Here is a 12,067-nt window from a genome sequence, read left to right as displayed (position 1 = left end):
GAGAGACCGACAGACAGAGAGAGAGACAAAGACAGAGAGAGAGAGATGAAAAGCCGATGTGTGTGCGTGCGTGTGTGTGTTTGAATATGACTCTCTCTCTCTCTCTCTCTCTCTCTGTGTGTGTGTGTGTGTGTGTGTGTGTGTGTGTGTGTGTGTGTGCGCGTGTGTGAGTGTCAGTATATGTGTAAGAGTTTTCTAGAGTGTGTGTCTATATGTGTGGTTCTGTGCGTGCTCCTGTAAGCGTGAAGGCCTAGAAAGACAGGGCTGTGAAAGCCGTCGCACATTGTCTACAAAGAAAAATAACAAATAAAAATCTACAACTGCTCAAAAGAGGTCAAAGTTTAACATAATAAAAACCCAAAACCAGATTTGAAAATGTCACCAAATTGAACAAGTAAAAACTGAGCGAAAAAATTGAAGTTTAAAAAAAAAAAAGTATTTTCCAGCAAATTGTATGTTTGTATCGCTTAGGGTGGCAAAATAACCGTACTTGCTTGCTTGCTATTTCTCATTTGATTAATTTCTTAACGCTTTTTCAACTTAAAATCTATTTTTTCTAACCCCTCCCCCCTGCCCTCTTACTATTTCATGTCTTTCTTTCTCCTTTCTTTCTATTTCTCCCTTTGAGCCTCTCCTCTTTTTCCCTCTATTTCCTTTTACCCAACTCCTTAGTAACTCGTATGTATATTATATTTTACGATACCCCCTGGTAAAACTTCAGGCTTTTTCGTGACAATGTTCTGGGCTCCTCCTTCAGCGACTAATACGGGGAAGGGCACACACTAACTAGCGCAATATTCGGGCTTTTGAACAAGCATATATAAATCGTACATTATCGATTCATAATCAGTTTCTTTAGCACTATCTGATAGGATTTTAAAAGAAATTTAAATTCAAAACTTACCGGAACCACCCGCCATCTCCCCCACCCGCTTTCTCTCTCAAAATTGTCACCCTCCACCCAAACTTTTGTCTCCTTTCAATATGCAAAATAAACGCCATTTTGGCCCTCGTGTTGACGGTTTAAATATTTCTGTGTCGTATAAATCCAGATTTCATAAAGAAGATTTAAATGGAAAATTATAGCTGATAGGCATGCTGTGATTCGTGATTTATATGTGCTATGTAGTTTTATGGCTGGTGCTTGATACAATTCATTCCAAACTCATCTTTCCGACAAAAAACCTCCCACATAAAACCCAGTGCATGTTTGTGTCATGCAAAGAGTGTGCAAAAATCCACAGTTGATCACTTAACAAACATTTCTTTTGCGTAGGAAACTGCACAAAACACAAAATATAAGTAAAAGAAATTGAGATGAAATCAAAGATATAGGAGCAAAATGTATTTGCAAAACCGCATAGAAAATCCTAGTAACCAAAGAAAAAAACTGATCCCAACTAAGCAGAAGGATTAAAATATGAAGAATCAAAACAAATTGAGTAAATTTTGACCATAATCAAACATCCACTTGAAAAAATAAAACGATACGATGTTGGTGTCAAAGGTACCTGGAACACTGTGACCAGAGACCAAATCAGATTGTCAAAATTGGCTCGGTCACAGAGGCAGACTACAGAGGAGTTTCGTCGCTCCTCACAGGAGCAAAGCGTTCCATCCTCCTTCTCACAAAACGTTCCCCCGAACAGGTTCATACCAAGAATGCTGTGTAGGCCAGGCCGGACAGCAAAATGAGTCAACGTTAGAGATAGGGACAGTACGCACACTAGATACATCAAGATGTTAGGGGATAGAGACAGGACGCACACTAGATACATCATGATCTTACTCATAAGAATGCTTTCAAATACATTTCAAAGCAGTCTTCTTCTTGTTTCTCACGTTTGATAGAGACAGTTTGCAACATTACATAATACTATTCAGTTTTAAAAAAAAAAGTTTTAGTCACAGTTTTACAGCACTTCCAACACACATAGATTATATAGGTGCCGAAGATTAGAGGTATTACTAGAGAGTAACACACAAAGAAAGGGCGGAGAGATAAGGACGATATTATATTTGATAGGAAAGAAGGAACAAACTTCACCAGGGCGCCTTTCAACCCCCCAAACACTAGATTAATCATGATCTTACTTGCAAGAATCCTTTCAAAATTAATTCAAAGAAATCTCGTTCTAGTCTATTGTAATAAAATATTTCAAAGCTGTTTGATAATTCAGTGGTGCAGGCCTTCCCAAAAAGGTTTTACATAGCAGACCAACTGGGTATGACATTGTTCAACAAAATAATTTCTGTCCAGTTACCACTATCGACACTTCTGTACGAACACAAGCTGCGAACAGAGTTGCCCTAGTATCTATTTAGAAAGTTATACCAAGGGGACAGATTTCCGCTTGACATTAAACGTCCTTTGGGATTGGGATATGTATTTGTCTAAGTAGCAAAGGCTTGCTTTCCGCCAGCATCGTTTAACAATGATCAAAATCAATATCCTAGAGTTTCCATTTAAAGCTGTTATTTGAATAACAAATATAAATGGATCTACTAGAATATTTATTACAATTTCCGTTTCCTTAGTCCTTTCTTAGTTTTGAAATCGAAATATAACAAGTGTCCGAGTCATAGTTCTGATTTGTGTTCTCTTTTTATCCTTTAATGTTATTAAAACCTCAAAACTGAACAAAAATTGAGCTTGGAAAAAGACTTAGCTTAGTTCTAATTTTCGCTCATCTGAAAGATATTATGGTCGCAAGTGTGCGCTGTTGCTCGCAAAAGTGGGAAGCCAAGAAACGGCTGGAAGAGGGGGTGTAAAGGGGATGGATGAAAAGGTGATGGAGAGGGAGGGGGGAAGGAGAAGAGAGGAGGGAATGTCGTTTAAAAAAAGATTTGGTTGTTATTGACTTGCCAATTTACAGACTAGATTAGAAAGCTTGAGTTATCACAATACTGCTTCTCATTATTATGCTATACATTAGCCTTGAAACGGTAAGATTAGGATGTCTTGATGATAATAATAGTATGACATATAATATAATATATTCTTTGAACTACTCCAATCTTATTTAGTACTATTGCACTATGTTCTGAACATTGCACCGATGCCTTTTAGTCAGCCAAAACAAACGGAATACACTTGTATCTTCTAGTTATTTAACGTTTTACTAATTGGGGCTTTGAATCATTTACCCAAATAAAATAGTATACTTTCTAGCACTTTGATTATTTTAGAAATTTATTATGCCGCTATTAGAAATTTATAAACAACATTGCCAGGTTTCAATTACTTCGGGCATGTTGGGTTTGGGGGTGCAGGTGCAGAAGTGGGGGAGGGGGGGGGGGTTATCTATGGATACGCGTTTTGGTCGGAAAAGGGGCCAGGTGTAGGGCATGTGAGGTTCGGACAAGAAAAATGGAGTAGGGAAAAGAACCAAGTTGTTAAATGTCTATTAAGGACTATCGACCTCAAGTCAGTTATCTAACACATATAGACAGGAAAGAAAGAACAAATACGAATTGTCTCTAGCTCGATCTGGTTATACGTATAAACAAAACTGATGACTCTACTCTAAAAAAAAAAGAAAGAGAAAGACTTCTATATTACTAACTGCACACATATTATGTTTTGCTGTAGAAACTCAAAGGAACAATAGGAGGAGAAATTCACTAGATCTACATTAAAAGAAATAAACTGTTTCATTAGAGACATGCCTTCTGATTTTTGTTAGTATGATATTCCAACCCGTTCTCTGCAGCAGTTCGTGCATTTTATAATGCGTATTACTTTTAGAGTTAGCTTAACAGTCTGCTCTTTTAAAAGAAATTAGACTTCTCTGCAAGATAGGCCTCATTTTACCGTTACAATCTAAATAAGCATGTCGGTGAGAGACCCGATTTGGAACTTATGCATGCATACCAAGCTTGACTTGTGTGGGTATGCAAATATATGTCTTTATCAAATTTTGTCACAACATCTACAACACATAGCCTGCTCATCCTTCAGTACACATTGCCATTTGTTAAATATCAAGAGGACCAACGAACGTGTCTTTAGCTTACTATGACGGTGAAAGCAGACATAAGTTCTCCATAAACCGTGGAAGATTTCTTCCCTGTCTAAAACATGGCGGACGTAAGCTAACAACCAGAGTGAAACATCTCAGCTGACCGCTGTACACTTTCGATTGAGAGTCAGTCACATAGCACACAGTGAAAGGAGAACAGCCTACAGCATGCGGTCAAGGACAGAGGTGGAGGTTATACGGGTCAAGAGGTCAGAGAATTCGAGGGGTCAGGGTCAGGGGTCAGGGGTTAGGGGGTTAGGTAGGTGGGCGGGGGAAAATAAAACCAGCTGACTACAGGAGAAAGAGGTTTGAGGGCAGGCCAAGGTGAACACGAAAGCCGTCCACTACTAACACACTGATGGACGCACGGGGTGCTCCACGCGTACCCACGACACGCTGCACCCGGCGTTTAGGAATAATGCATCTAGCATAACCGGGGGCAAAGCAAATACCTGAAAGACAGTGATTATTGCCCACAGAAGGGAATCAAAGTTCTTGCGATCACATTTACGACTGCCGTCGTCCAGCTTCTTACAGAATTTACAGCCAAACAAATTCATTCCCAGAATGCTGAACACATGTCAAGTGGGGAGAAGGGGAAAGGAAGAAGCCAAAAGGAAATACAGATTATTTGCTAGATTCTAGAGTAGGGAAGTCAAGGTATTATAAAGTAATTTCACACACTGCAAGTTTATATCCTCTTTGAATACACGTATGTATTTCAGGATTTAGAACCTCACACTGAACATGGGAGCTAGAGGGCATAAAATATCTTGAAGAATGCGTGTAAATATCTTGTTTTATATTTGTTTCTGAGATAAGGAAATCAGGGTTGTCGAAACAAGTACTTCAGTCAGCATTGAGAAACATATGTATATAACTGGGGGTTGTGGCTGAGTCAGAGTGTACAAAACAAAAACAAAACAAACTTTTCAACTCACAAAGTATGTTGTTATTCGCTCATAGAACAATTCAGCAATTTCAAATAAGTGGACATCTTAAAAGACTGATGTATTACTACCTAAAAGTTTTGTTTTTTTGTTACACCCCCCCCCTCCCAAAAATAGAGCAAAACAAACCCAGAAAATCCCAACTTTGGCATTTATGTAAGCGTAATACCAAATACACACAAAAAAAATTCCTTAACCTTGAAGTAAAATGGAACCAAACACTTCATTAAACAGTTTAACCAAACCTGCCCGCTACTTTTCCCGCCCGAACAAAAGACGAAATAGATGAAAGGGCAAAATTTGAAAAGTCTCTTCTCACTCCCTAACAATTCTAACTGACATTTATCCATAACAAAAATAATGATAATAAACATTTTCAATACCTGCACTTAATTAATGAAGATTTATAATAATTAAACAAATGCATCGTACAGTACAGTGCTTACCTGAATATGAACATGAACAAAACTAAAAGAGCGAAGAAGGTCGCCACATTATCCATGGTGCGCAACATCACCACCAGCTGCCGTCGCAGGGCGGGCATGAAACGAACCAGTTTGAGGATTCTCAGGAGACGGAATGTACGAAGTACAGAGAGGCCGCTCGCCCCACCTTGGGCCAGCTCCACAATGCTAGGAGGGAGGGGAGGGGAGGGGAGGGGAAAGGAGGGGAGGGGAAAGAGAATTACTTGTTGATTGATTGATTGTTTGATTGAGTAGGTGTTTCACGGCACTATCGACTCAATTTTGGTCTTGCAAGAGCCATTTGTCAGGACACGGTGGAATTAGACGCTGTATGATACATGGGTAGATAGATAGATAAATAGATAGATAGATAGATAGATAGATAGATAGATAGATAGATAGATAGATAGATAGATAGATAGATGGATAGATAGATAAGATAAATAATAATAACAACAACAAAAACCAATGGCGCCAATGGTAGCAAGATAAATAACAATTATTAGTAACAACAAAAACAAAAACAGAAAAAACCCTCGAAAGTCCCCCAAAACGCCAAAGTAAACATACCTGAGTATCACAATGAAGCCATCAAAGACATTGAAACCATTGCTGATATATCCAAAGACGCCGTAGGCACAAATCTTGAAGGTCATCTCTGCGCCGAAGAGAACACAGAACACCACGTTACTGTACTCAAGGGTTGTAGTCAGCAAGTCGGGCTGAGGGAAGAGACAATGTAGATGGAAATTGTAGACGTTTTACGCTCCTATCGACACCATTTTGATAAAATAATAAATATAAATTTGCTGGGGCACGGTAAAAACGCGTACACACACACGCACGCGCACGCACTCGTCATCTCTCTCACTCTCTCTCTCTCTCTCTCTCTCTCACACACACACACACAAACACACACACACACACACACACACACACACACACACGTGCGCACGCACGCACTTTCTCTCTCTCTCCCACACAAACACACACACACACACACACACATACACACATACACACATACAAACACTCACACACACACATGCACTCTCTCTCTCTCTCTTTCTCTCTCTCTCTCTCTCTCTCTCTCTCTCTCTCTCTCACACACACACACACACACACACACACACACGCACGCGCACACTCTCACTCACACACATACACACACACTTACATACACACAGTCGTACACACGCAGCTTGACATAATAATATACAATGATGTTATTCTTTAAGGGGCCAATTTTCAACCCAGAACGTGCCAGGGATGAAAGTATAGACCAGGGCCAAAAAGTAATATACAGGGATACAACTTCACAGCATAAAAACAAAGATACCCAATTGAATAACAATTTCCCCACTTGAGAATAGTGAGAGTGTCGAGGAGATGATGAGTACAGTGAATAAAGATAATATGGGGTATAGAGGGGTAAAATTGGGGGAGAGGACTTGGGGGAGGGGGGGGGGGAAGGTTTAATGAATTAATGTACCCCACTGCGCTCACAGACTATGCATCCATATTTCTAAGTTGGAGGTTTAAGACGATGCTAACAAATTGTTCAAAATACGAGCCTAATGTATTTTCATTTTCATAATGGAGGATTGAGTCATGAAGTTGATTTATACACCATTAATTGCGAACGTGTGTCTTCAACAGTTTTTCACTTCAAAAGTATGTACGAATCCAGAGTTCAGTTAGTTGAGATTTGATTTGATTTAAAAATAACCACTCTAGATTTGACTTCGAAAACATCGAAAGAAGCCCGTTCGATAGATTTACGAATTTGGGGGGCTCCCGTGGGTGAGAGGTTATGATTTTTGCCCCTCCTTCAATAGGTCCCGGTTTCGTATCCGGGCGTCTACTAAAAAGTTTCTTCTCTAAAATTTTCTCATTTCACCTTCTATCCTGCTCTCTAGCAATATTCTGTCGTCTGTTTTCGTCTCCACTTTCTACCCCCATCCCCTCACCTCATTTGCCCCCTCCTATGGGCTCCTGACTCTTTCTGCAGCCTTTCTACAGCCACTCCTTACCTCCTTCTTACTGTTTTGTTTCAGTCACACTACTCATCTTGTAGTGGGCAAGATCTGATACCTAGCCTTCTCGGACAAAGGCGAAAAATCTCAGAGGTCCCGTGTGCAAGTTGCAAACGTTAACGATCTTTTGTTGATCCAAAATCAATAAGAACTGTAGGCTTCGGCTGCAACCGGACAAAATTCTATCTTTCGTACCAACTGAAAATGTATAACATGTTCCCCTCGCTCATATTATGACCGTAAGCGCCGTAAAACACTTACAAAATAAAAGACTTACGAACTACCCAACACCCACCCAGGGGATCGTGCACCCCAGTTAGTGAAAACTGGCCTTTCTAATAGTGAGTGCCCTCACCTGGTTGTGATGTTCCACTCCCATGCTGAGCGTGTTGAGCAGGATGGCAAGGAGAATGCTACGTTGGAAGAAATTGCTCTCAACAAATTTCTTCAATTTCTTCTGCAAACACATCACTATCCCTGCAGAAAAGAAAACTGCTGTTATTTTCTGTTCTGCCGCAGGTGAATCAATCTGAAAACAAGAGATGTTAGTCAACACTTCAAATTTACAATATCTATTGTATTGTATCATTGCCTGATTTTAGTTTATGCAAGTTACCACAAAAGCAAAGCAACTAATACTCATGAGAATCTTGAAAATGTGGCTTTTGCTTATTAAGTTTCCTTTATAAAAATCATAGACATTGTAACCATACAACTAATTGCAAATGTTATATAATTCGGAACAAGGGCAAAATAAGAGTCTCATTATTTGATTATTTTTCCCTGCTCTGTACCATAGCCAGTGATGGACTTATAACTATAACTGTGGTCATGTTCACCTCTGAAGCTTGGCAACTTTTTATTTTAAAAACTCAAATTTATAATTTAAAAAATTCAATCCCCATAGAATATAAATCTTTTCTTTCCTTCACTATTTCTTTACATTGTATTTAAAAATTATCTTCTAGTTGAATATTTTTTGACAATGACAATGACAATGACAACCTTTATTCATCTTGCAGGGAGAAGTTTGTCTTGGTCTTTTACAATGGCAGTAGATGTTACAAAGCTTAGGTCTTCATATCACCACAGAAGAAACATGCATTACATAAACTGGTTTAAAGCGTCGTTCTCAGATAGTTATCAGTTAATTTTTTAGATTATTATGTCCAAGGTTTAAAATTTGTCTAATGTGATCCAAGATTATAAAAAAGACATATGGATCAAAACTAAGAAGACCAATACCCAAACACTTTGAAGTATGAAAACATTATTAAGAGTCACACGCACAAGACTAGTGAAAGAAATAGAGCGCATGCATAAACATAATATACGTGTACAATGTAGACCAGATACTGCATTAGCCAATCTACACAGAGAGACAATGAGCACTTAGAGAAGACCCGAGTCGATAGACATACACTTTTCACACGCGATTCACTAGAGATCGATATGTAAATAGCAAAATAGAGCACAGCTGAAGAAAAAAAATATATAATTATGAACATACTTTAAACACGTTTTGACAAGTTGAATCAGTAAACACTAAAAGAAACACAGATTATGAAACTCCATTCAGATTTAAAATAAGAAAAAAGATTTAATATTTGTTAGAATATATGCTCAAAAAGAGACACCAAAACTACAGGTTCGAACGTCACTCGTTCATATCTCAGCCAAGTTTTTGTAGTAGCATAACAAGAAATGTCTACCAGCTAACAGCAAGTTCTGTGTAGAAGCACACCAGAAGAGCCCAACAACTACTAGCTTTTGACACACGTTGAAGCTAGAGTATGGGGCGTCAGGGCTTATTACTGCTTGGTACTTGGAACAAAAAATCTATACAGAAATCAGGCACGTAGTTCGTGGGTTTCGTGTAACATGACACGGCGCATGCAAACTGTTTCACTATTTCTAGGAATGCATCGTGTCTGAATACAATATGAAACAAGAGCCAAGAGTCTACTGTTTGTCGACAATATGAAACAGGACGATGAACTGCTAAGGGTCTACTGTTTGTCGACAATATGAAACAGGACGATAATCTGCTAGGAGTCTACTGTTTGTCGACAATATGAAACAGGACGATAATCTGCTAAGAGTCTACTGTTTGTAGACAATATGAAACAGGACGATGAACTGCTAAGAGTCTTCTGTTTGTCGACAATATGAAACAGGACGATAAACTGCTAAGGGTCTACTGTTGTCGACAAAATGAAACAGGACGATAATCTGCTAAGAGTCTACTGTTTGCAGACAATGTGAAACAGGACGATGAGCTGCTAAGAGTCTATTGACGCGAAAAACTAGGATGCTGAATAACACATTACCGACACTTCGCTAGACATAGATAATGACAACTCAAGAACAGCGAAAGGACAATGCCGAGGGCAGTCGCATGTAATGCTTGCTATTGCTTCAGTATCTATACAGAAGATTACCTACCACGGTGGCTTTGGTGTAAAGATGACACCCGAAAAAATGGTGTAATGTAAACAACACATCTAGGAAAGTAACTGAAAGGGATTTTTGGTAGCAAAATGTATTATCAGCAGTCAGTGCTGACATGAAGCAGTGTTAAATATCAAATCAAAAGAAAAGGGGAATTTCGAAATTAAGGTTTATCACATCCCAGGCAAGGAGTGCTTAAATATGAAAAAGAATGGGTGTGTATGGGTAGGTGGGTAATTATTTGGATAAAGAAATTATCACCAAGGTATTGATTGAAAGGTTTGAAGGTGGGAGGTTGGGAAAGGGGGGGGGGTGCTGATAGTTCGCTCACGGAAGATTAAGGATCAGAAAAAAAGAAAACACGTAAGTCTTACCGCACCCAGAACAGGTTTTGGTAGCATGAGTGAATGAGTGAGCCTTGCACTGACACAAAGCACAGCGGGAGACAACCACTGAAACAGACCACCAACCGTCCACCGACATGACAAAAAAACCTGGTGTCTGCCCAGCACGGGCCATGCACAGAGGTCAAGCGAAATACAGGTCTAGTGGAAGCTCTGCCACAAACACGGACTTTCGGGACGAAACGTGGACATTGTTGGACCCTAACGTATTCTATGCTTGCATTGTCTTGTGTGCTCAACTAAACTGGAAATTTGTCTGTGCTTTAGACTATAATATATAGCCTACTGTGCATATATCATAAAATATATCAAAGGTAAAAAATTATATTAATATAATGTATTTATTATCATATTATACACGATTACTTTATGCATAATATTATATACCATGGCATTTTCCGATTTCTGAAAGTGCCAAATTTTGTCACTATATCTGAAACATATTTATATAAATTTTCAAATGTTATCTTTTAATACGTTATTCACTTACTGTTATTGACAGGACATGATCGTCAAGAAGCTTCACGCCACCACAGTGCACTCCACGTTATATCACATTTTGATATTCAAATGGCATCCAGAGCTTCATAGCTTTTTTTCCCCTTTCGGGACGGAGCTGGGGGTGTTCTGACGCCGACGGTTTTCATTAATATTATTGTACCTAAAAACCAAACCGTTGACCCCTTCAGTTTTCCTTCGCCATATCCCGGTTCACATTTCGTAGACTCGGAAATCGCGATTATTTTCTTTTTCCAGCCGCAGAAAGATAGGGGATGCTCTATCAATACACAATATTGACTGATGTTCGGCCAATGATTATCATTAACAAAACTATGTGGCTGAGAAGAGGGACGTAGTACTTGTGCAATCTATTCCTTTATGTCTACGGCCTTGGCAAAGCTGTATCATACATACTGCTTTAAACAAAAAATAATCTTTTCAAAACGCAAAAGGCAATACAGATAATATACACGTATTTGTTTATGGACATATATAATTACCTAAAATGTATTTCGCTTTAAGCAGTTGTTGTATAAATGCAAACATCATCTTGCTGATGAAGCTAACAAGCTTATGAAAAGTTTGCACCGAGGCTTAACGGGAGAGCAGAGAGTGAAAAGGAAAAAGTAAGCAGTACTTATCAAAAAGGAAAAGTTCCGCATTCTCACTCAAGTTAATTTTTAAAAAAATGTAATATATATATACATATATTATATCGCTAGACTCTATTTCGGTGGAGGTGTAAAGCTTCCAGACTGTCCTGTCTCCTGCTCTCATAGGGGGAGGGTACAGCATGTGTGTGGCAACCGCTGACACAAACTAGAAGAAAAACATCCAGGAGAGAACCACTATACCACAAATATTACTTGATCGTGTCGACCCTCCGGACTCCTCGCGACTTAGGTCGTAATCCGAGTCGACTACGTCACCCTGTAGGATACCAGCCACTGTGGTGGTGGTGGTGGTGGTCGGGGCGTTAGGGTGCTCGCCTGCAAGCTCCTTGTCCCCGACGTAAGTGCACGAACCCTGCTGAAAGGACGGCTCTCCGTCCAGGCCTGTGAGGTGCTGACCGTCTGTTTCACTCTGCATAGACAGTTGGGTGCTGAGCTGCTTCTCGCCCCCCACCATGTCCATGAGGAGATTGTCGGCGAACAGACCTGGGAAAACGAAATTTCCGCTCATCTCATTGGGAGACAGATTAATAATCTTCAAAAACACAATTCATTTACATATATATAT

At 39.4% G+C, this 12,067-nt stretch overlaps 1 protein-coding gene across 1 annotated transcript in view; it reads right to left on the bottom strand.

The window, feature by feature from the left end:
- LOC101864393 (voltage-dependent T-type calcium channel subunit alpha-1G) overlaps positions 1 to 12,067 on the bottom strand; it is a gene marked incomplete at its 5' end in the record, with an annotated part of 113,429 nt that overhangs the window by 61,422 nt on the left and 39,940 nt on the right. Inside the window, 5 exon segments of the mRNA XM_035970147.1 lie at positions 1,512 to 1,665; positions 5,419 to 5,604; positions 6,007 to 6,158; positions 7,828 to 7,949; positions 11,695 to 11,985. Coding sequence (XP_035826040.1) covers positions 1,512 to 1,665; positions 5,419 to 5,604; positions 6,007 to 6,158; positions 7,828 to 7,949; positions 11,695 to 11,985 — 905 coding nt within the window.

Source organism: Aplysia californica, unplaced genomic scaffold (assembly GCF_000002075.1).
Source record: "Aplysia californica isolate F4 #8 unplaced genomic scaffold, AplCal3.0 scaffold00226, whole genome shotgun sequence".
NCBI classification, from domain to species: Eukaryota; Metazoa; Mollusca; class Gastropoda; order Aplysiida; family Aplysiidae; genus Aplysia; species Aplysia californica.
The sequence above is the reverse complement of the archived record's forward strand: the minus strand, read 5'-3'. Positions and strand labels throughout refer to the sequence as shown.